At 58.6% G+C, this 24,379-nt stretch overlaps 2 protein-coding genes across 2 annotated transcripts in view; both read left to right on the forward strand.

Annotated features, from left to right (window-relative positions):
• The first annotated feature begins 56 nt into the window (after positions 1-56).
• Positions 57-4,282, forward strand: SC5D (sterol-C5-desaturase). The gene is made up of 4 exons (XM_074162261.1): positions 57-272; positions 2,096-2,228; positions 2,716-2,816; positions 3,103-4,282. The coding sequence occupies exons 1-4, from the start codon at positions 63-65 to the stop codon at positions 3,526-3,528; spliced, it is 870 nt and encodes a 289-aa protein (XP_074018362.1). The 5' UTR covers positions 57-62; the 3' UTR covers positions 3,529-4,282.
• Positions 4,283-17,075: 12,793 nt separating this feature from the next.
• The window catches only part of SORL1 (sortilin related receptor 1), a 49,157-nt gene continuing 41,853 nt past the window's right edge, over positions 17,076-24,379 (forward strand). Inside the window, exon 1 of the mRNA XM_074162262.1 lies at positions 17,076-17,297. Coding sequence (XP_074018363.1) covers positions 17,076-17,297 — 222 coding nt within the window. The remainder of the gene's footprint in view (positions 17,298-24,379) is intronic.

Below are 24,379 nucleotides of genomic sequence, written 5' to 3' on the forward strand. Positions count from 1 at the left end.
CCACGGGGAACGCTTGCCACAATCCCTCAAACTGTTCCTCTCTCTCTCCTGCAGGACACGCCATGGACCTGGTCCTGGATGCCGCCGACCGGCATCTCCTCACGCCCTACGTCTACCCCGCTGGCTGGCCCGAGGGCGAGCCCTGCCGCCAGCTCCTCAGCCTCTTCGTCATCACCAACCTCGGGGCGCTGGCCCTCTACCTGCTCTTCGGCACCCTCAGCTACTACTTTATCTTTGACCACCGACTCAAACAACATCCCCAATTCCTAGAGGTGGGTGCCCCCCGCCCCTGCCGTGTGCCGACAGAGTGCCCCTCACCGTCCGCCGGTGGGAGGCTGCTCCGAAAGACGCGTGGGCCGCGCTGCCGCAGAATGGCCCTGCGGCCTCTCTGCTCTCCCTCGCTTCTCGAGGGATTATTTCCTCCTGAGCCTGCGATCCCACCCTGGCCCCGACCCCGAACTCCCCCTTCGCCCCCGCGCCGAGCCCCTAGAAACCACCTGAGGACGCCAACCTCCGAGACCCGGTGCTGCCGTCGGGGCTTGCTGAGGACGCTGGGCTGTCCGGTCCCAACCGCGCTGGGCACCCTCTGTCTGCACGTGGGAGACTCCCGTTCCCCTGCCTGCTACGCACCCGGCCGCACCGATACGCCCCGCACGTCCTGCTCTCCACCCTCCATGCCAACAAATTCTCTGCCTCGGGGACCCCGATGCTACAGCATCCGTACGCGTGCCCGCGCTGCTGCTGCCGTGCCCTCGTGCCCCGCTTCCCCTACGTGCATCGCCCTGGGAGGGATGGGAGTCTGACCTCCCTCCGTGTGGTGACTGCCCCTCGCCTGCGTTGCGCCCCGGCCTTGGCTGCCGACACGTGCGCCTGTGCCGATGCCGTTCTCAGTGCCCAAATTTTGTGATACAGCATCGGCCCGACCCCTTACCGCGCCTGCCCCCTGCATCCTCCTGTAGCTGCCCGTGCTGGGCTCTATTCTCTGACTGGATACCTGTCCCACCCGTACAGCACGCTACCCCGGGCGCCGGCCCTGTCCCTAGCGTGGCTCTCCCCGGACCTGCGACGTGCCAGGTACCGAGCTATGGCACTGAAAGCCACCTGGGGAAAGACACGTCCCCACGTCCAGCTAGGTGCCCCAATACGCCCTCTCCCCCTGACCCCACTCGGAGCATCACCGAACCACAGATTTGTTTCAGATGGAGGGACCCAGTAAAGGTCCTCTCCTCCGACCCCGCCCCCCGGCCATGAGCGGGGACCTGTTCGGCGAGATTGGGTCACGCAGAGTCCCCTCCAACCCGACCGTGAATGTTCGTGGGCCTCTGGTGACCTGTTCCTCTGCTTCCCCTCTCTCCTCAAAAAACATTTCTCTCTCCTCTCATTCTACCCTCTTTTACCTTACAGCCGTTATCCTTCCTTCCCTCACCGCGGACCCCTCTTAAAAAATGGTCCCAGTCATTCCTAAAAACCCCACCGAGGTACTGAAAGGCCTCCCCAAAGACTCCCTGGAGCCTTCCTGGGCTAAATGCCCCTGATGCACTGGGCCTGTCCGTCCGACAGAGAAGCTCCAGCCCTCCTTTTGCTCCACCCCAGCTCTGGACCCTGTCCGACAGATCCCTCTCTTTCTGCAGACAGCCGCAGAGCGGAAAGCGGCACGGTGGGGAGGTCTCCCGAGAGTGGGAAGCGGCGCGCTGGGGGGGATCTCCAAGGAACACGGCGGAGGGACGGGATCCCCTCCCTGGCCACGATACAGGGGATGCAGCCCGGGAGGCGGTTGGCCTCCTGGGCTGCACGTGCATGCGGCTGGCTCCGGTCCAGCTCCTGTCTGCCTGTACCCCCGGGTCCTTCTCGCTGAGACCGCTCTCCCTCCCTCCTTTCCCAGCCTACGTCGATGCCGGGGGTTCCCCTACCTGGACCCTGTGGAACCTCGTGAGGTTCCCACAGACCCCCTTCTCGGGCTTGTCCCAGTCCCTCTGGACGGCGTCCTGTCCTTCGGGCCTGTCTAGCACGCATCTCAGCCAGGAGTTGGCGGCAACCTTCCTACGGTTCCGCTGTTCCCCTGACCCTCCTTCTCTCCTCTGGCCACCCCCTGCAGAACCAGGTGCGCCGGGAGATCGTCTACGCCCTGCGCTCCCTCCCCTGGATCAGCGTGCCCACCGTCGCCCTTTTCTTCGCTGAGGTGCGGGGATACAGCAAGCTCTACGACAACATCGAGGACTCTCCGTACGGTGAGCCGCTCTCCCCTGCCCCCCTCTTTCTGCCTCCCGCCCTCTCCCCGAGGCCCGGGTCACCCGTCTGGGTCCCCCCGCAGCGCACGGTGTCCCCCTGTGTCTACTGATGACGGTGCACCTCCTGTGAGCCCTGCGAAAACCACCCGGGTACCTCTAGTACCAGCTAGTACTCACGATGCCGGGTACCCTCTAGCTGCCCCTCTGCCCTGGCGCCGGGACCGGTCGCGAGACCCTGCTCTACGCATGCCCCCATCCACAAAAGATTCCAGTCCCTTTCCCGAACGGAGCTACAAAAAATGGACTCACGAGACCCTTTCCCCGTGTCCCAAGATGCCATCCAACCCTCTCGCCGCATCTCCCTGTCGGCACGGACCCCAACGTGACTCGGCGCGCCCCCGGCCGCATGGGCTCGTCCGCCTCCCCGGTCCCCCTCGCTGCTTTCCAGCCCCCCTGGGCACTGCCCCTAATCTCCCTCTTCCCACAGGCTGGACGGGTGTCTTCCTCAGCATGCTCTCCTTCCTCTTCTTCACCGACATGGGCATCTACTGGATACACCGTGGTCTCCACCACAAACTGTTCTACAAGGTAGGAGACGGGACGCCGGGCTCCCAGCGATGGCCCTCGCCACGTGCCGGGAACGTGGCTGGGCCGTGAGGGGATGGCGGGCTGGGGCCTGTCCGACGAGGCGTAGCCTCCGCTCGGATCCGGATGGGAGCCGAGCGCTCGTTACGGCCGATGCGAGCCTTGCGTCCCTCTCCCCTGCCCTGGGCCCCCGGGGAACCCCCTAAAAGGAGCCGACCTGCACGCCCACCCTCGTCGACCCCCCGGGCCCGTGGGCCTTGGGGACCGACGGCACGCCGTCTCCCTGCAGCGCTTCCACAAGCCCCACCACCTCTGGAAGATCGCGACGCCCTTCGCCAGCCACGCCTTCCACCCCGTCGACGGCTTCATGCAGAGCCTGCCCTACCACGTCTACCCCTTCCTCTTCCCCCTCCACAAAGTCACCTACTTGGGCCTCTACATCTTCGTCAACGTCTGGACCATCTCCATTCACGACGGCGACTACCGCGTCCCCCGCCTCCTGCGGCACGTCATCAACGGCTCGGCCCACCACACCGACCACCACTTGTACTTCGACTACAACTACGGGCAGTACTTCACCCTCTGGGACAAGATCGGCGGCTCCTACAAGAGCCCCACGGCCTTCGAGGGCAAGGGCCCCCACGACTACTTGCGCCAGCTCCGAGAAAAAGCCGCGGGGGCGCCCGACGGCCCCCCGGCTGCCAAGACGGAATAGGGTTCCCCCAGCCCGGCCCGGCCCCTCTCCAGGACGAGATTCCCCGGCCTGACCTCGTCCCGTTCCTCCCCGGCCTCTCGAGACCGTTTCCCTGCGGACACGGAGCCCCCGTCCTGCTACAGCGCGACTGGCACGGGGCCGTCCCTGGTGAGGGCTCCCGCCCGCCCCTGCTCCCAAAACGGCGGCGTCCGGCCTCGTCTATGAGTTACGGTCTTGCTCTACGCTGCTGACCTGCCCCGCTATGGATCCCCTTCCCGGCTGCTTTTGGAGCTCCGCTACCGTCCCTGCGCTTCATTACTGGTCTGCTAATTCTTTACCAAAAATAAAAACGAAACTATGGCACGCCTGCAAAAAAACATGGCACAAATACAACAATAACATGGCACAAATCAAACAGTATCGTGGCACAAATCGAAGACACGTGTGGCGAGCGGCGGTCTCTCTGTCCCTCTGTGCGGCGTGCCGTCGTCGCTGATTCCTCCTTGCTCTCGCGGAGTCCGTCGGGACGAGTCGTGTCGCGTCGAGTCGAGGGTCTGACGATGCCACTTTTTAACGTTTTTTTTTTTTAAGCTGCATTTCGCGAAAAAAAAAGACGCCATTGCCTACCTTCCGACGATGGCGTGGATCCTCCCGACGGCTCCTTGGTGTGACGAGGGCTCGGCCACGAGACGCTGCAGGAATCCTCCCGCGCTCTCCTCCTTCCTCTTGTGTGGCGATGTCCCATGGGATGCTGACGGGACGCGGCCCAGAAACGGTGCACCTGTAGGACAAAAAGGCACGTTGAGTCCCGGGGGTCCCTTGAGCTCTCCGAGGACATTGCGGGATGGGGCGGGGGAGGAATGGGCGCTCGTGGGTTCGTGGCCGGCTTTCCCCCTTCCTCCTCCTGAAACCCGGCCGCCCTTTGGCTCTGACCGGCGCTCAATAAAACTCTCTTGCCAAATTGGCTGCCGTTTGGTCCCTTCGCCCTTGCTCCCGACTCTCCGCTCTCTCCTCCCTGTGATGATTCCCTCTCCCCCACGTGCTCGGGGACCCTGACCTCTGTTTGCTGATTAACCGGGAGCCCTGAGAACTGCAGAGGGTCGCGGTGAGGCCCGGATCGAATGCGCTGATACCATCGCTGCCCTTTGCATGCCACTGTGCTTATCCACGGACCTCGTTTCCTACCAAGATCTGACCCCTGGGAAAAGCCCATGGCCTTTCTTGAGACCCTGTCTCTCCGCCTTCGCTGAGCCTTGTGCACGGCTCCAGCCTCGCTGACTCCACAGAGTCACAGAATGACATGGGGTTGGAAGGGACTTCTGGAGATCATCTAGTCCGACCCCCCTGACAGAGCAGGTCCAGCCAGAGCGGGTTACACAGGAACGTGTGCTGGTGGGTTTTGAATGTCTCCGGAGATGGAGACTCCATCGCCTCTCTGGGCGGCCTGTTCTGGTGCTCGGCCACCCTCATGGGAAAGAAGTTCCTCCTTGTGTTTAGGTGGAACTTCTTATGTTCAAGTTTGTGCCCGTCACCTCTTGTCCTGTCGCTGGGCACCTCTGAAAAAAGACTGGCCCCGTCCTTCAGACACCCACCCTTTCAGTATTTATAGGCATTGATCAGATCCCCCCTCGGACTTCTCCAGAATAAAAAGACCCTCAGCCTTTGCTCATCAGAGAGATATGCTAGTCCCTTCATGCTCTACCCCTGCCCTTCTGGAACTGGGCTGCCCAGAACTGGGGAGCGGGTGGGAGCGCCGCGACCCCACCTGCATAAAAGCTATGGGAGACACAGCCAGAATGCTCTGGCAGAAGTCCTGCTTCTGCCAGACAGTCCCTAGGATTCATACGTTCATAGATTCACACCTTCCAACAACGGATACAGACCATCTAGTCCAATCCCCCCTGCCATGGGCAGGAACGCCTCCCACTGGAATGGGTCGCTTCCAGCCTCGTCCGACCGGACCTTGAACCCCTCTGGGGATGGGGCGGCCGCAGCTTCTCCGGGCAACCAGGGCCAGGCTCTCACCACCCTCACAGCAAAGAATTTCTTCCCCAGATCTCATCTCAATCTCCCTCTTCCAGTGTCAAACCCTTCCCCCTCATCCTATGGCTCCCCTCCCTGATCACGAGTCCCTTCCCAGCTTTCCTGGAGCCCCTTTAGAGACTAGAAGAGGCTCTAAGGTCTCCCCGGAGCCTTCTCTTCTCCGGCTGAACCCCCCCAACTCTCTCGCCTGCCCTCGTGGCAGAGGCCCTCTGGCCCTCGCAGCATCGTCCTGGCCTTCCTGTCGACTTGCTCCCACAGATCCATGTCCTTCCCATGTTGAACACCCTTGGGGAGTGAGATGCAGCCCAGAGCCGACCCTGGCCGCCTCGAGGCCGATGGCTGGCGTGACCCCCGCCGACTCCTCTGTGCGGGCTGAGAGGGGAGACACCCTGGGGGCTGCCGGCCCCCGCCGCCTCTCGACGACGTCCCTCCCGTGGGGAAACTGCCTGCGCCCCGGCCCTCACACCTCCCCGGAATGCTGGTCCTTATCCGGCCTGTCTCCCGCCTGCCGAGCGTGCCCGACCCCGACCCGGAGCTGGGAAAGCTCGCCTCTGGGAATGCCTGGCTGCGCCCTGACAACACAATCCCTTATTTTTACACCTAACGGTGTCTCCCTACAAGTGCCTGTGGTAGGACACGATGACTGATGCTGCTGTAACCACAAGATGGAGGTGTTGCTCGTGGCACCGGGTGGGACCTGCGCCGGTGCGCGTGGCCTTCCTCGTCCTCCTCATTCCCATTGCCCCGGAACTGTGGGGCATGAGGAAGAGAGTGGCTTCGCTGGAGGATACTCAAAGGGTGGCCCACGGCTGTTGGAGACGGCGTGAGGCACGATGTCATGGTGAGGACCGTTCTGTGACATGTGCAAAAAGCTCAGGAACCTCACGTCCACCCGGCTCGCCCTCTACCCATCACAAGGGCTGAGGGACCCTTGTCCATCCATCCCCTTCTCCTAGAAAAGGCTGGCCACGTGGCCTCGGGTAAGGACAAGGTGGGGGCCAACCTAGACCACCGACCTCCAGACGTGCTGCCAGGGTGTCTGGACCGAAGGGCGGCGCGAGTGACTCTCCCTCTCTGCCGAATGCCCATCCTAAGATCAAACCTGCTACCCTGAGATCCACTCAAATCTCACACGGACACGCCGCCTGGCCGATAACCTCTGCCTTGCCTCCCTTCGCCTAGGCAGAAAGGAAAAACCGATCCCTAGCATCTATGGCACGGCCGTCCCCCCAAAGGGACGATGCGCTCATCTGACACAGACCTGGTTATTGCCAAACTCGTCGGTCCATGGGGCGCCTGGACACCTTCCTGTCCCCTTCGGTGCTGACCGAGCCTTGCAAAGGTCAAACGCGCGAAAGAGGCACCGAGATGCGGTGCCATGTGTGTCCCATGACTCAGAATCACAGAATCTTCTTGGTTGGAAGGGACCTTTGAGATCATCGAGTCCAACCAACAAAAAAAAAACCAAACCAAACCAAAACAAAACCCACAACACCAAACACCAAAACCAAAACAAACTCCCACAACCACACCCCACACCCCCCCACAAACAGATGCAAACCAACAGTCTCGGGCACTAGAGCATGCCCTCAAGTGCCACGTCTACACGCTTCTTAAATACCTCCAGGGATGGCGACTCCACCACCTCCCTGGGCAGGCTGTTCCAGTGCCTGACCACTCTCTCTGTAAAGTCATTCTTCCTAATATCCAATCTAATCCTCCCCTGCCGCAGCTTCAGACCATTTCCTCTGCTCCTGTCATGATTCCCTTGGGAGAAGAGGCCAACACCCACCTCTCTACACCCTCCTTCCAGGTAGCTGTAGAGGGCAATGAGGTCCCCCCTCAGCCTCCTCTTCTCCAAACTAAACATGCCCAGTTCCCTCAGCCTCTCCTCATATGACTTGTTCTCCAGACCCCTCACCAGTTTGGTGGCTCTCCTCTGGACACGCTCCAGCAGCTCAATGTCCTTCCTGTAGTGAGGGTCCCAGAACTGAACACAGCCCTCGAGGTGAGGCCTCACCAGTGCCCAGTACAGAGGCATCATCACTGCCCTCCTCCTGCTGGCCACGCTATTCCTGATACAGGCCAGGATGCTGGTGGCCTTCTTGGCCACCTGGGCACACTGCTGGCTCATGTTAAGCCGGCTGTCCACCAACACCCCCAGGTCCTTTTCTGCTGGGCAGCTTTCCAGCCACTCTTCCCCAAGCCTGTAGCGTTGCCTGGGGTTGTTAGGGCTAGACATAGCCACGCATTCCCGTGGCTATGTCTAAAGCGTACAGCTTTTCCCTCAGGCTACGTGCAGAATAAGGAAACCCCCCGCCATCCCACAGAGCATCCTCAGGACCAGACGCTATTGCTGCACGAGGAAGCTTTGGGCCCAGGATTTTGACTCGAGCTTGTTTGCTTGGCGTTTGAGCATGGAGCTTAGCAGCGGCCTGCATGGTCACGGTGCCAGGGGCCGAGATCTCCCTGTCCTGCCGTCGGGGTGATGCCGCTTGGAAATCCCCCTGGCCCTGATCTGGCCCGAGTCGCTTGTCGGGCAGGTGCCAGACATGGACCAGGAGGGATGTATCGCAGCTTCTCGAGCGACACAGACGGCACAATGTGACCTTGCCGGCCTCCCGCTGCTGGCCGTGCCATATTTTGCCCTATTTTACATGCTATTCCTTCCCAGCCAGTGTGTCACTCATCAGACTGCCAGCACCTACAGGTGGGACGCGGCGACAAGCAGCTAGGGGAGACGGTGCGGCGGTACCAGAGAGGTGCGGTGACGCGCTCGGGGTCCCGGGGGAGCTGAGCCGGGGGGCTACTATGTGCATCCCTGCTTACCCTCTCTGTCTGCCACACCATAGCACACTTACTCTTTTCCACTCAGAAACCCAGCATCGCAAAATAACAGGGGTCGGAAGGGTCCTCAGGAGATTATCTAGTCCAACGCCCCTGCCGGCGCGGGGTTGCCTGGAGCAGGGTGGACAGGAATGCGTCCGAGCGGGTTTGGAATATCTCTAGAGAAGGAGACTCCCCACACTCTCTGGGGCAGCCTGTTCCAGGGCTCCGCCACCCTCAAAGGAAAGATATTTTTCCTCACGTTCAGATGGAACTTCCCATGTTCTGGTTTGTGCCTGTTGCCCCTTGTCCTGTCGCTGGGTGCTGCTGAGGAAAGCCTGACCCCAGCCTCTTGACATCTGCCCTTTAGATACTTATAAGCGTTGATAAGATCCCCTCTCAGTCTTCTCCAAGCTACACAGACACAGGTCTCTTCCCACGGCTGAAGTGGGCTCTCTCTCCCTACGTCTCTGCCCATCAGCTACTACCCCCCTTTATGTGCAATGCTTCCCATAAACCCCTCTATCCGCTCTCTGTCTGCCTGCTGTGTTCCAGCCCCCACGGTCCCAGAAGCCCTCTGGGACCTCTAGGGGAAAGACGAGGGGGAGAGGGGAAGGAAAACCGGGGGGCCGGGGGGTCCTCGCCTCACTTGCGGAGTTCCCGTCATTTGCTGCTGATGAAATCCAGATGGACCTTACAATACACCCTGCTCTCTTCCCCCTCCTCTCTACAGCAGGAGACGGGCTCTTTTTTCAAGAAACACAAAATACCTTGGCAAAGGAAACGTGTATTTCCCTCCGCAAAGAAAGAGCTATTCATCTGTTAGCGTTTACCAGCGCTAGGGTCACCCCGAAGGTCTTTGCTACCGCTCTCTCCCTTGTGCCAGCCCCAGCGACCGGGTGGGAGGGATTCCCCCGGGGGGCGCAGGGACCCTTCTCGGATCCCTGCGCGAGCGGACAGTCGCGCCGCTTGGAGCCCCCTGCGAGGAGCGTGGCACGGAGGCCGGGGTAAAGCCGGGCATCGATTTTCTCCCTTCTGGCTTTGGCTGGAACTCGGGAAGAAAAGGAAAGCTTATCATGACCTTCGGAAGACGGACCAGGCGACTCGGGAGGACTACGAGGATGTCATCAGTTAAACGGGGGAGAAAATTAGAAGGGCCGGAGCCCAACTGTAACTTACTCTATCTACTGCCACAAAAACCACTAAGCAATGTTTCCATAATTGCATTAACAACGACAGGAGAGCTAGGGAGAACCGCTACCCTTTATTGGATGTGGGGAGACACATAGTGACCAAGGATGAGGAAAAGGCTAAAGTTCTTCCTGCCTTCTTTGTCTCACATACTAAGACCACTTTTTTGCCATGTACCCGTCCGCCTGAGCCAGAAGACGGGGAGTGGAACAAAGTCTCTGAAACCCACAGGGAAATGGTGAACGTCCCGGTACGCCCGCTTAGACTCCTGCCAGTCTCTGGGACTGAATGGGATCCGTACAAGAGTATTGAAGGAGCCTGCTGAAGCGCTTGCCGAGCCCCTTTCTGTCACTTCTTGGTAGCCCCGGCTACCTGGGGAGGTCCCAGTTGGCTGGAGGGCAGCAAATGTGACTCCCATCTATAAGAAGGGCTGGAAGGAGGAATCGGGGAAATGCGGGCCTCTCGGACTGACCTGGGTGCCGGGAAAGGTTACGGAGCAGATCGTCTCGAGTGCCATTGTGTGGCAAGTTCAGGACGACTGGGCGATTGAAGGTGGTGGGCGCGGGTTTATGAAAGGCGGGTCCTGCTTGAATAACCTCATATCCTTCTATCACAAGGTGACCCACTTAGTGGACAAGGAAAAAGCTGTGAATGTTGTCTACCTAGATGATCTATATGGTCCCTTCCAACTCTAAAAAAAATTCAGTGAAATTCAGTGAAATTCAGATGTGAGTAAAGCCTCTACCACTATTTCCCACAGCATGCTCCTGGAGAAACTGGCTGCTCGCAGCTTGGATGGGCATACGCTTTGCTGGGTAAAAAAATAGGCTGGAGAACCAGGCCCAGAATGTGGTGAGCGGAGTTACATGTGGTTGACACCCTGTCACGAGCGGTGTAGCCCGGGACTCAATGTTGGGCCCTGTTCCGTTTAGTATCTCTGTCGATGATCTGGGCAAGGGGATAGAGTACAACCTCAGTAAGACTGTTGGGCGGGAGTGTTGACCTGCTTGAGGGTAGGAAGGCTCTACGGAAGAATCTAGACAGGCTGGATCGATGGGCTGAGGCCGCTGGTATAAGGTTCTATGGGGCTAAAGGCTGGGTCTTACGCTTGGGTCTTGATGACCCCGTACAGAGCTATGGGTTTGGGGAAGAGTGGCTGGAAAGCTGACTGGTGGAAAAGGACCTGGGGATGTTGGTCAGTGGCCAGCTGTGTGAGAGCTGGCGGTGTGCCCGGGTGGCCAAGAAGGCATCCTGGCTTGAATTGGGAATAGTGTGGCCGGCGGTACTCGGGGGGCGATGGTGTCCCTTGTACTCAGGGGCGCTGAGGCTGTGCCTTAAATACTGGGTTTGGGCCCCTTGCTACAAAAAAGACATTGAGGTACTGGACCGTGTTCAGAGAAGGTCTGTGACACTGGTCAGGGGTCTGAAGCACAACTCTGATGAGGAGTGACTGAGGGACCTGAAGTCATTCCTCCCGTAGAAAAGAGGGCTGAGGGCAGACCCTGTTGCTCTCTACAAGTACTTGAAAAGAGGTTAAAGTGAGGTGGGGGTTTGTCTCCCCTCCCGAGTAATGAGAGGTAGGATAAGAGGTATCAAGTGGCGCCAGGGCAGTTTTACATTGCTTATTAGGAAAAAATTTCTACGCCAAAAGGGTTGTCGAGGGTCAGTACGGGCCGCCCGGGGAAGCGGTGTAGTCACCGCCCCTGGAGGTACTTAAAAGATGTGTAGATGTAATGCTGAGGGACGTGGTTTAGTGGTGGACTGGGCAGTGCTAGGTTAACGGTCAGACTCCACTACGTTGAGGATCTTTTCCAACCTAATTCATAGAATCATAGAATTGTCTAGGTTGGAAGGCACCTCTAAGACCATCTAGTCCAACCACCAACCTAACTCTGATGTAAACCATGTCACTAAGCACTATGTCTACCCATCTTTTAAATACCTCCAGGGATGGTGCCTCGACCCCTTCCTTCCCTGGGTGGCCCGTTCCAATGCTTAATAACCCTTTCAGCGTAAAAATTTTTCCTGATATCCGATCGGAACCTCCCCTGGCGCAACTTGAGGCCGTTTCCTCTTGTCCTGTAGCCTGTGGCTTGGGAGAAGAGACCCATCGCCGCCTCTCTACATCCTACTTTCAGTGAGTCTCCCCTCAGCCTCCTTTTCTCCAGGCTGAACACCCCCAGCTCCCTTAGCAGCTCCTCCTAAGACTTATTCTCCAGACCCCTCACCAGCTTCATTGCCCTTCTCTGGATGCACTCCAGCACCTCAATGTCTTTTTTGTGCTCAGGGGCCCAAAACCAGACACGGTACTCCAGGTGGGGCACCTCACCAGTGCCGAGAACAGGGGGACTATCGCCTCCTGAGTCCTACTTGCCAATCTGTTCCTGCTACCGGCCAGGATGCTGTTGGCCTTCTTGGCCGCCTTGCCACGCTGCTGGCTCACATTCGGTCGGCAGTCGACCGACACCCCCGGTTGCCTTCCAACACTTTTGTAATCTTCTGGAGTGGCCTGCCCCTTTTTCCAAAGGCCATAAACTCTCCTTTTTTCCCTGAGAGGGAAATGGTTCTGTGAATCTATGATTCCATTAAGAAGCAAAGCCACTTCCTCATTTCTTACTATTTCTTAACCCGTTCTCCCTTCTATTCCTTGTTTTTGGGGGAATTTTCTCAGGCACAGTGTGTCATTTTGCAGACGACGGAACGGACGCGTGGGGCTTTTGGAAAACAATGACGTGGCCTTTTTGGGTCACATCTCTCTGGAGAGCGACCGGCTCTGCTCCCGCGCAATAAAACTCCCTTATTGACTCTGCCTTTACCCACGGTGACCTCCGGTCATCCGGAGGGATGTAACGCTGCGCCAGGACCGCTACGACCTTCATTAGGAGGCCTTATCACTGTATTGACTCGATGATTGAAATACACTAACTAGGTTTTCAGGCGAAAGCACCTTGGGGAAAGCTCTGCATGGCGTTTCTGCTCTGATGGTGAGCTAAATAAGGGGCAGCCGATCCGCCTCGGGACCATCCCTGGGATTCATAGACTCCAGTTCCTTTACTGCTGGGTCACATCCATTTTCTTTACAGATTTCCCAACAACGTCAGAAATGCCAGAAGAGTGCACGGCGCAAGAGACGGAGGATGTACAACCCCTGAATCTGTTCTCAGCACCTCTGAGGCTGAAAGGCGGGTAAGGCCTTCTCTTAGCTGCAAGACAATGCCCAGGAAAACTCCTCTGCCTTCCAGAGACAAATTGGGCTCCAGCAACGGCCATGGCTCGATGCTCCCATCCTCTCCTGTGGTCACCCTCCTTTCCCATTCCGCAGGGGGACCTGCGGCTGAGCGGGGTGCGACCCCTCGTCCTGTTGCAGCAAACCCCTGCTCCATCTGACGTGCCCGGATAGATGCGGCAGCAAAAGGAGACCGTGCCAACGGCAGGGAGGAAGGGGAGGAATGGGAGAGAGGGAGGGTCAGCCGGCACTAGTACGCCAGACTCGCATCTTTGCACTGTCCTACACTCCTGAGGCACGATCTCAGTCCGTCAAGTCACGTAACACGTGTCCACCCAGGCACGGGTGGCAAAGTCCCCTGTGCTGGGCATGAATGGAGTTGGACACAAGCAAACCACCTCAGATGCATGGACCACGTATCCCTGTTAAGTGCAGCTCTGAGATGAGCCTCTGACTGCCCGGCCTGAGACAGAGCCGTGCAGAGGGGACCCTCCAGCTGGCGGGAGAGGGGGACCCCGAATGCCGGGAGCCTGGACACAGCTGGCCCTGGTCCTTCCCTGCCACCTAGGCGTGAATCCGGCGCTCTCCTTCCACCTCATGTGCCCGCTCCCCCTTCCTGCCCCTAATCCCTAACACCCATGACATGGCACTGCCCAGTGGCTACAAAGCCTGCACGTGACAATGATTTCCTTGGTACGACCACGCAAGCCCTGGGCAGGGATGGGGTGATTCGCTTTCCAGAAGGGATGCACGAGAGGTGCCTCTCCTGGCCTGCAGTGGCACCAGGGAAGTCCCCCAGTCTTGGAGCCCAGTGCTTTGGCCGGCCCCGATAAATCAGGGTTGCGACCGCTGGCACTGCTCCTGCACCGTCCCTGATCACCATACATCATCTCCACCACGCTGATGAGTTACAAGGACCGCACAAGCACACAACCTATGCCGAGTGGTTTATGAGCGAGCACACGGCTAGCTACCTTCACCCTGGGTGGAAGGAGCCGCTCCGCCGGCACGGCTCGAATCCACCTGCCATGCGCCATGGGTGGGAGAAGGGGTGAGAGGACCCAGAGGGACCTCCAGCTTCCACCGGCATCTCGGGTGAGGCAGCTTCCCAGCTCTGCCCAGACAAGAAGATGAAAGAAACTCGGATGGAGAGCTCCAAGTACCACAACTGTACCGGGGGAAGTCTATCACCACTGCATATGAAATAATTTACACCTCTTCCTCTCTCCTCTGGACATCCATCCATGCCTTCCTCTCCCCATCCAGAGACAGATGCGGCTCCTCATCGCTCCCTGCCCACCCCCTCAGTGACAAGGACCCAAGACTATGTTATTGCCCTCCCAGCTGCCCCGCTGGCAGGTTCCTCACCAGCCCTGGCCAGGAGCCTGACCTTGCGGTGGGTCCCACCGAGTGCCGGGAAACTGCTTACCCCAAACGCTCCCCCCCGCCTCCCTCCCGTGATAGTGCTTCACAGAAACTAGATGCAAAGCATTACTGTTGACCCACTGGATAATCTCACCACTGCATACACCTCATAAATCTTCCGTTACAGGAAACCCAAGTTTTTACCAGCTACTCTTCTCTCCCGTGAAATTTAAGACGTAGCAAAGAGCCTCAAACCAACGCTCAAAAAAACATCGCTGCACAAGGCCGGTAGACATTGAAAACCGACGGGAGCTTCCCAGGGATGGATGTGTGTTTGGAAGTGCCCAAACTACCAGAGACGCAGAATAATTGCCTCGGAGAAAGAATATGGACCGGGTGCACGTGGTGTGAGCGGGACCTCTGGGAACGGACACCAGTGGCACGCAGCTTCCACAACACTGGAAGCGGCTCTAAAGCCCAAGCTGAGCAGATCCTGTGCTGCAAACCACCCCTCTCCTTGTGGTCAACTGTGGGATTAATGTATGCAAGACTACAACCTCTCCCGTCTATCCCTGTTCACCTGGCTCACAACATTCCACCAACGTGGCTCGATGGACCAGGAGAGGAGCGGGAACGCTGGTGAGCCAGGAAATCCCTCCCCATTTCATACACAGGGAAGGATAACCCCCGTAGAAAACGTGCACACCTTTTCCCTCCTGGCAGACCCTGCAGCTCCTGATGCAGAAAAGCCTCCTGCTCCCAGCCCGGGCACTGTGGGGACTGGGGCTGCCTTCGGTGACGCTGACATGGGTTTGGAACGTCCCTATTGTGACATCCCTGGGGCTGCACAGTTACTCCCCGCGTGCGCAACAACCCCTGCCCTAGGATAGGTGGACATCTGTGTGTCCAGCCACGGGTTTGGCATCAAACACCCCAGACCTGACAGACAAACAGTAAGAGCAGGGAATTGTCGGTAGGAGCTGCGGGTTGCCAGCTGCGGCAACAGAGGGGAGCCAGGCTTTGTTTGGAAACACAATTTCCAGCACCGTCCTTCCCAGCATGCTGCCCCTGGACCATGCTCCCGGAATCACGGAATTGTCAGAGTTGGAAGGGACCTCTAGAGATCATCTAGTCCAACTCCCCTGCTGACGCAGGGTTGCCCAGAGCACATCACTCAGGACTGCATCCAGGAGGGGCTTGAAGATCTCCAGAGAAGAGGAGTCCACCACCTCCCTGGACAGCCTGTTCCAGGGCTCTGCCACCCTCACCGGAAAGAAGTTTCTCCTCATGTTTAAATGGAACTTCCCGTGTTCCAGCTTGTGCCCATTGCCCCTCGTCCTGTCACTGGAAACCACTGAAAAGAGTCCGGCTCCCTCCTCCTTCAACCCACCCTTTAGGTACTTGTAAACATAGATAAGGTCTCCCCTCAGCCTTCTCTTCTCCAGGCTAAAGAGTCCCAGCTCTCTCAGCCTTTCCTCATCGGGGAGGTGCTCCAACCCCTCCATCATCTTTGTTGCCCTACGCTGGACTCTCTCCAGTAGTTCCCTGTCTCTCTTGAACTGGGGAGCCCAGAACTGGACACAGTATTCCAGTTGTGGCCTCACCAGTGCAGAGTAGAGGGGGAGTCCCCTCGCGCAACACTCTCCATATGGGACCTCTCACATTTATCACCCCCTACACAGCCACAGGTGACAACCAAGCCTGCAACACTATTAAACCTCAGCCCGCACGCTTCCACAGGCAAACACGCTGCTTCCCGCGGATACCGGCGGGCTTCAGGCCCAGAATTGGGGCACACGCAGCAATGGCTGTGCATGGGAGAGAAGGTGCAGCTAGGCTGCTCTTTGGGCAGTGGTGGGAAAACCTCGTGCATCCCCCAAACGACACGGGCTGGAACTCTCTTCTTTTATATTATTTGACTTTATTCCATTGAATTTCATTCTGTCGCACTTTATTACTTGCTATCTCTTTTATTTAGCTCCATTTATACAACATAACTTTCAATTCACAGAATCACAGAATCACATGGGGTTGGAAGGGACCTCTGGAGATCATCTAGTCCAACCCCCTGCCAAAGCAGGTCCACCCAGAGCAGGTTGCACAGGAACTTGTCCAGGCGGGTTTTGAACGTCTCCAGGGAAGGAGACTCCACCACCTCTCTGGGCAGCCTCTTCCAGGGCTCTGCCACCCTCAAAGTGGAGAAGTTCCTCCTCATGTTTAGATGGAACTTCTTATGTTCAAGTTTGTGCCCATTTCCTCTTGTCCTGTCCCTGGGCACCACTGAAAAAAGACCGGCCCCGTCCTCTTGACACCCACCCTTTCAGTATTTATAAGCATTGATCAGATCCCCCCTCAGCCTTCTCTTCTCTAAAATAAAAAGACCCAAGTCCCTCAGCCTCTCCTCGTAAGAGAGATGCTCCAGGCCCCTCATCATCTTTGTGGTCCTCTGCTGTACCCTCTCCAGCAGTTCCCTGTCCTTCTTGAACTGGGGAGCCCAGAACTGGACCCGGTGCTCCAGATGGGGACCCGGTGCTCCCGATGGGGCCTCACCGGGGCAGAGCAGAGGGGCAGGATCACCTCCCCGGACCCGCTGGCCACGTTCTTCCACCCGAATCCCGAGCGTCCTCCCCGGAGAAGCGCACACGCTCTCCCACCCCGGGTCGGGGGGGGGGTGGTGGTGTCCCCCCGAGCATCCTCCGCGCGGGGGGGGGGGGGAGGCGGGATGCGGGCGCGGAGCGGCGCGGAGCGGGGGGGGGGGGGGGAGGCGCGGAGCGGGGGCCGCTGCCCATTGCACATTCTCTCCGGGCGGCGGCGCGGCGCTCCGCTCCGCTCCCCTCCGCTCCTCCCGGCCCCCCGCTCCGCTCCGCCCGGTTCGCCGCGGCCCCGCACGCCTCGGCCCGGCCCCGGCGGCACGAACATGGCGACGCCGAGCAGCGGCGGGGTTCGCCGGGCCGCCCCGTTCCCCCGCCGCCTCCTGCTGCCGCTGCTGCCGCTGCTGCTGCCGCCGGTGGTGTCGGCGGTGGCGGGCGGCCATTCCGTCCTGCTGCTCCGCGACCCGCCGCCCGCCCCCGCCGCCCAGACCCCGCGGAGCCGCCGCGCCGCCCCGCGCCCCGCGGAGCCCATCCAGGTGTACGGGCAGGTGAGACGGAACGGCGGGGGTTAAACCGCAACCGGGGGAGGGGGGTGAGCCGGACCGGGAGGCGGGGGGGTACACGACGGTACGGTGCAGCCCCCCCCCTCCGCCCCCCAAAATACGCGTTGCATCACCCCCAGCGGCGCTTCCCGCCCCCCCCCTCCCGGAGGACGAGGAATTGGGGAACCAATGCGGTCGCCAGCCCCCCCAGCACAGCCACGGGTCCCTTGTCGTCCTCCCCCCCCCGTCGCCGGTGCCGGTGTCGCCGCATGGCCTCGGGGACTGCAGCCACCCGCGGGGCTGCTGCGGGGGTGCTCTGCGTGTGTGTGTTTTTGTGCACACTTGCTGCTCGGAAAAGCAACTTCCACGCGTGCAGGGGATGGAGCGGATGGCGCCAGGGGATGGCCGGCATCCCCTCGGCTCCCGGCGGGGATGGGGGCTGCTGGCGAGGCAGCCCTGCTCCATCTCATCGCTTGTTCCCTGCCCGCGACTTGCCCCGCACGCAAAGTGGCAGGCGTTTAGAGCCGGCTGATCTCTGCCTACGGGCAGAGATCTTATTCCCACCTCTTTCTCCCCAAACCGTCTCAAACCGGCGGCACTGTCGGATTCGCACTGGACACGCACGGGTTGGTTTCCAGCAAGACCGGCAGCGGTAGCTGCGGGGTGGCCAAGGGCACGCGCTGGCTCGCCAGATGGGGATGGGGACGCGAGCCCCTCTGCTCCAGTCGGTGGCCAGCGGCTCCTCGCCTACAGATGCTGGCCTTGACCCTTTCTACGCTCCGCTGCCGGGCAGAGGGAGGTGACTTCTAGCAGAAAGCATTGCTGTTTGTGGGGCGCCGTGCCCTTCTCTGTAAGAAGGGCTCCTCTCTGCATTTGTGCTCCAGCCTCCATCCCTCCTTGAGAAGAGGGGGAGAGGAGCTGCTTATCGCAGGAAAACATAAGAACTGCTGTTTCTGAAAGTCTCCCCACTCCAGCTCGATTCGCTGGCGAAATTTCCTGCCGGCCCGTAAGGGCTCCTCCTTGCCCCTCCTTTTCCAGACAACCTTCACTTTAGGGGTGATAAGGATTTACGCTCGGGCTGCTGGGATGCCTGCTAGGGACAGCTTCAGCCTTAAAAACCCTGCTTTATTTTTTACCTCTCCACCCTCTGCACTAGACTAAGTTGCACCTCTTGACCCTCCGTACTTACGCTGCCTGTGTCCCAGCATGTGCCCGAAAGGCTGACCCCCACAGAGACAAGGCACTGCTCCAGGAGAGGCTTCGAGCCTTCAGTGACATCCGTGTTTGCCTCCTCGGCTAGCGCTTTCCCTTCTGGGGGCTCTATAATTTCCCCTTTTTACTACGTCTAGGATGGGAAAGAGCCAGCCGTGAGGCAGGCCTGGCTCTAGGGCCATCGGAGGGGGACGTGTGGGGCTAGTGCTTCTCCTAAAGCCCGGCTTCTCTTCCCCCACATAGAGGACAGGAAAAGCTGTTCCTACTCCCCTGGAAAATCTGCTTCGCCTCCTCTACCTCCTCAACATTTGGCTGTTTTTAGCATCGCGTGTCTACCCCATTTTAGAAACAAACCTCACACTTGTCTCTCCATCTACAGAAAGACATTTGTAGCACTTTCCCTTTCCTCTCTCCCCGTGGCTTTCCCCTAACCCGGGGGTTAGGGGGAGAGCTGCTTCGGCAGGAGCATCCTCTATGTGCAGTGGGACATCTGAGAGGGTATAGTAACCCTGGCGCTATCTGGAATGGGACTAGTAGGAAGCAGTGGGACTTCAGCAAAGTTTAAAGTTGCCCCTGTTTGGTCTTTTCTCGTGGCCTGAAGCTTTCAGAGGGGATTAGCCCAGGGAACGGGAGCCGTTCTCATGGGCAGCTCGGCTACAGACTAGCTTACAAAAGCCTCCCGCTCCTTTGGGGAGGGACATGCAAAATTTAAAGCCAAGGTACTGCATGTCACCAGAAAGAGTTTATTGTCACCAAACAACAGTTCTGAATTCTCCTGAGTGGTAGAGTGCTTTAATCACAGGTACAAGGAGCGAGCATATGTGTCCTAGCCCACGTTACAGATAAGACCGCGCAGTATTACAAACCTTCCAGAAGCCAAAAAGCAGTGTAACACGCTACTTGGTAGTCTTGTGCCTGGTCACAACCACAGAGCCCTCCTCGTGTCCCCTCTCCCCCAGGTCTCTGCTGCTCCTCTAACCAGCCTAACATTGCAGGGTCACAAAAACACCCCTTCCTAAGGGACATGATCATCAGGGGCGGTGCTTGCTCCGAGCATCCTAGTGCCGTGCGGTTGCAGTCCCTGAGATCTGGGACGCAACCTCCTCCCGTGCGTTTGGCAGGTCGCTCGGCCATATGCTATGTGCTGGCTCGCGCCCCAAAACTCCCTACTCCTTCCCCGGCTCTCGACTGCGGTCCCCGTGTGGCCTCGTGGGATGGCACAGAGCCCCGGCTCAGCTCGGAGGCGCGGGAGGTTGGTGCTGCCGGTCGCCGCCGTGGGAGATGTCACCAGGGGACCGGAGCGAGAGCGAGGGACGCGTCGCCGCGATCGAGGAGGGGAAGACAGTCCAAAACCTTTGTGGCTCCTCGGGAGCCGCACGCAGGTTACTCGACACCATCAGCAACAGGCTTGGAGCCTTCTTGCCCTAGATACCAAAGACACAAGCACAAAACGTTACTAGGATTGCTCCTCCGGATCCTCACCACCGATCGCATCCCGGCACGCATGGCTACAGCGACGCTTTTTGGGACCCTCAACAAGCAACAAGACCGGGAGCCTACACCCCTGTGGCCTTCGTGATTTTGCCCGGGTTTTTCCTGACTCCAAAGCACCGGCAACTGAGAGACCGAACGCACGACTCCAGCGACCGTCAGCTTCGAGACAGAGCGGGTTTTGTTCCCTCGCGCCGCCCTCACCTCTACGGGACTCTTGGCAAGCATTACAACGGACAGACCGTAACGAAGCAGGCGCCGACACGTGACGGGTCTTTTCTAGGACGGCACTGACAGCAGAGAAACATCCCCAAGGCAAAACAACTGCTGATCACACCCCCCCGGGGCCGGCGGCACTCCCCAAACCCCTTCCGGCAACCACCGTGCCCTGCCTTCCCCTTCCTGCGCTGGCCCCCGGCTACCGAGGCGGTGGCTCATCTGCCGCCTGCCCTTAACGACCTCCCTGCTCTTGCCTGCCCATCCCTGCTCACCCCTGGGACGCGGGTACTTGGCACCAAGATCGTACATTGGCTAGAGAATGTCCCCACCGCTCCGCATCAATCCCACCCCCTCCTGGGGGAAAGCCGGCCACGAACCGTATCGCCTGTGAGGGCTTCTCTTAATGCAACCAACAAGGAAAAGAAATGTGGCCGCCTACCTTGCGTCCTGGGATGAAGTGTCCTCTGTGTCCGTGAGGCTGTCTGTCCGATGAGTGTTGGGTTGTAGCTGCCGCCGACAGCGAGGAGAAGTGCTGAGGCAGGAGACCAACCTCTGTCCGCCTGTCCTGAGGGGCAAGAGGGAGGATCAGGGTTATGGACAGCATTTACGCCGCTGGGCTGCTCATACAGACACACAGGTCTAAGCTTTATCCTCAGGCAAACCTTTCCCTCCTTTGGAAAGGGCTCATCCGAAACCTCCCCCACAAGCACGCAACCTCACCGCCTTTGCCTTGCGCTGCCTTTCTGCCTCCCCGGCCCCTCTCTGCCTCCCCGCAGCCCTAACGCCAGCTCATCCCTCTCCCTCCCCGCGAGGACCTACTTCATCTTTCCCCAGCTCCCTGTTTCCCGGGGCTAGCCAATCCAGCCTTTGAGGGAAAGGACCAGGTTTTCTTCATTTCCAGGCCATTTACTACCAGATAACCTTTTACCAGCCCACCTGCCTGACCTTGACACCCCTCCCTCCACACTGGTGAAGACCTGGGATGATGTCCTTCAGCTGCTAGCTCTCCCAGTCCCACCTGCTACCCCAGCCTGCATTCCATTAAAACCAACGCTGCACCGTGACGCCGCTCAGGGGTCTTTATCTGTACAACAGGAGTTTTTCTAGGCAGCCGAGAAGAATTCCTCTCCCATTAACATAACGCCACCGCATTGACCTTGTGCGGGAGACCTTGACACCTCTATCTCTGTGGCACTGCGCGCCGAGGAAGCAAAGCACTCCCTGGGAGACGAGCTCCATCATCTCCCTCTAGCTCCCCAGGGATGATGACATCCCTAGAGCGGTGGGCACAGACGGGCACCGGCTCGTGGTGCAGAGCCGCTCCTCGGCTTTGCGAGTCCCTTCCCAGGGCCTTCGCGCCATGCGGGCACGGTTTGTGACGTCAAACTACTCTAAAATACCGTCAAAATCCTGTCAAAATAATGCCTTAATAGAGAGAGCTGAGGCTTCTCTTCTTTTGAGGCCATTAGCGCATCCTGGATAGAGAGCCCACCTTAGCTCCCTTCCCTCACAACCTGCAAACTGGCAAAGAGCATTTCTTCCTCCAGAGGAGACAGGAAGGTGCCCGGCAGGGTAAATGCCATCCAGCTATGCGAACGGAGGCATCCATCACGCTGCATCGGAACTGAACCGTATTTAATTCTGACCTAGTTTGCCGGCCCAGCAGAGACCTTCCCAGATTAGACTTTAACCTTCTGGAGGTGCTCCAGGTGGTGACGGCACGTCCCAGCACAGGGTTGGCCATGGCCTCCCGGACCCCCCATCCTTTTTGTCCCCCTCCCTGGGGCAGGGACACTCCCCACTGCCCTGGGAAAGTTCCCAGTGCCTGGTTTTGCGCCCAAGTTTGCAGGGAGAGATGGGTCTCCGGAAGCCACACGGTTCCTGCTCCCGGCATCGCTGCGGCTAGGAAGGGTATTTGTGTTTTTATTCCTTATTTCCCCTTCGGCAGGTTCCTCGTGGACCCTGGCTGTTGGAGTAAGCAAGCGTGGCGGTGTCCCGGGGGCATTGCTTAAGCTCTCTGTAGCTGTAATGACTAGCTGATGGCACGCTTCACCGGCAGCGCGTGAGACCTTCTCTGCTGCCTTTCCCTGTACCTCGGTTATGGAGTGCCTGTCCTCGGCGCATGCTCAAATTGGCCGGGGCGGCCTCGATTGCCCCTCACCCCCTGCCCCATCAATTTATAGAGAGACCCATCTCCGGGACCCTCTCGTTTCTGGGGTAAAGTGTGCCCTGGCCTCGACCACAATCCTCCTCCTCCCTTGCCCTTTTCCTTCCTCCTAGGAACAACAGCTCGCCGAGAGCTCTGTTGGTGGTAGCAGAGAGAAAACAGCTCTGCCACCAGATGATTTCAGTATTAACACAATTAACATGGGCCTGGCGCGCTCGGCAATGAGTCACCCCTGTTTCATATCAATGATTTCAGACCCTGGCATTTTCAGTCCGAGCCGCAAGCAGCGCTAGGGCAGGCACAGCCTGTATTTTTAAAATATCGTGGCAGGGCTGGAAACAGATGCTCGGGAGCAGAGCAGAAGGTACAGTAATGAAGCTTTAGCGGGAGCGCACGGGGAACGCGGCGTGCCGGGAATGCGATAGCCGCCCCTGACGCTCATCCTCCATGCCGGGCTATTGCGTAAGCCTTGCCGGGGGGGAGGCAGAGAAAATGGGGACAAAAGCCCTGCACTTGTCCGCGACGGCTTCCAGCGAGCCGGGAATGAGGAGGAGACTGGTGAGAGCACCTATCCTTTACAGCCCTGTGCTCACCGAGCGGCGGCTTCGCTTCTGACCCCTTTTAGCTATAGCTTTCTTTAGCCCCGTCCTTATTCCCTCGGCTAACAGGTACAAATCATTGAGCCGATTCCTCTTCTGCAAACATCCCCCGACAGCCTTCCGGCCAAAATCCAAGCCGATGCCAAAACTTTGACGGCTTCTGCAGCCGCTCTCCGCCTCGGAGACCCATTGCTCCCTGACACCCTCACTTTTCTAGCCATAGTAATAACCTGTTAACTCATCAGAAATTTCCTAGGGACTGCGTTTGTTTATAAGCATCCCGTCTCCAGTTATATAACCAGAACAGGGAAAAAAACAAACACACACATAAATAGTCCCTAGGAGCCCTTTTTTCTGCACCCCCTCAATTTCATAGCACTGAGCCACAGCTTCCTGATTAATAACGAACCCCTGGGTCAAGCTGGAGTCCAAGTCCCATAGCCAGAGCTGTACCTCTCCACCCATCGAGGGACACAGGTAGCTCCCCAGCCCACTTTGGTGCTGGTAGCCCAGAGTCCAGTACCGCACACAACGCACCCCGCTCTGCTCGTCTCCCGATGGACATCACCTCGGGAGGCTCAGCAAGGCACTGCCACTGTCTTGGCACAGCACCACGCGTCCCCACAACGTCACCCCTCCCAGCCCAGCCTGGGAGCCCTCGGGCTCCGGCTGTGCCCCTTGAGCCATCCAGGATCTCCTACCTGCTCTGGGACGTGCTCTCGTGGTGGGATGGCAGCTCTGGGGGCTGTCCTCTCGCCCTTTTTCTGTGGGGTGTCCGTTTCTTGGGAGATGCTGCAAACCAAAAATAAATATATAGCGTGAGCAAAGCTAGCAGCGTTAACTAGAGCTACAGGCAGCTTCTGTTATGTCTTGGTGCCAGTTCTCCCCTCCTGGACTTCATTTGGCACCTTACATATTAGGAGGACAAATTAAAATTTCATGCATATTTCATATACACTTAATCACTTGGCAAAGACCAAAACACTTCCCCGTTAAGGGGAGTTTAAACTAAGTGCTGCTTCCATTAGGCACTGCACGTTGTCCGTTCGTAGGTTAAACTGGCTCCCGGGGAAGGTTTCCCCTTGTTTGGGGCAGTGAGGGACTCTGTGATGGTGGGTTCCTGATGAATGAGCCTCCTCCTGGCAAAGGGGCCAGGGTTACTCGTGTCGGGGATAACGACAGCCTTATTGCAAAAGTATTTTCACAGAAAACATCCTGGTCAACGGGACATTGGGTACTCTTCAGCCCGGCTTCAATGAGGAGCTGCTACGTGGACAGCAAAAACCCAGAGTGCCATTTCTTTCTCCCCTGAGCTATTCAGGTCCAAAGGGCCGCAGCGGGAATGCTGAACCACAGGCTGCGGTCTCCCGCACCGGCAGCCGGCAGAGATGACTGCATGG

The sequence above is a fragment of the Numenius arquata genome, chromosome 22 (genome assembly GCF_964106895.1).
Source record: "Numenius arquata chromosome 22, bNumArq3.hap1.1, whole genome shotgun sequence".
Classification (NCBI taxonomy): Eukaryota; Metazoa; Chordata; class Aves; order Charadriiformes; family Scolopacidae; genus Numenius; species Numenius arquata.

What these genes read in the sequence shown, in the direction of transcription:
- SC5D (XM_074162261.1), top strand. Translation starts at nt 63, where the DNA reads ATGGACCTGGTCCTGGATGCCGCCGACCGGCATCTCCTCACGCCCTAC. An exon ending in CATCGAGGACTCTCCGTACG is followed by an intron (nt 2,229 to 2,715) that starts GTGAGCCGCTCT and finishes CTCTTCCCACAG; the next exon opens with GCTGGACGGGTGTCTTCCTC. An exon ending in ACCACAAACTGTTCTACAAG is followed by an intron (nt 2,817 to 3,102) that starts GTAGGAGACGGG and finishes GTCTCCCTGCAG; the next exon opens with CGCTTCCACAAGCCCCACCA.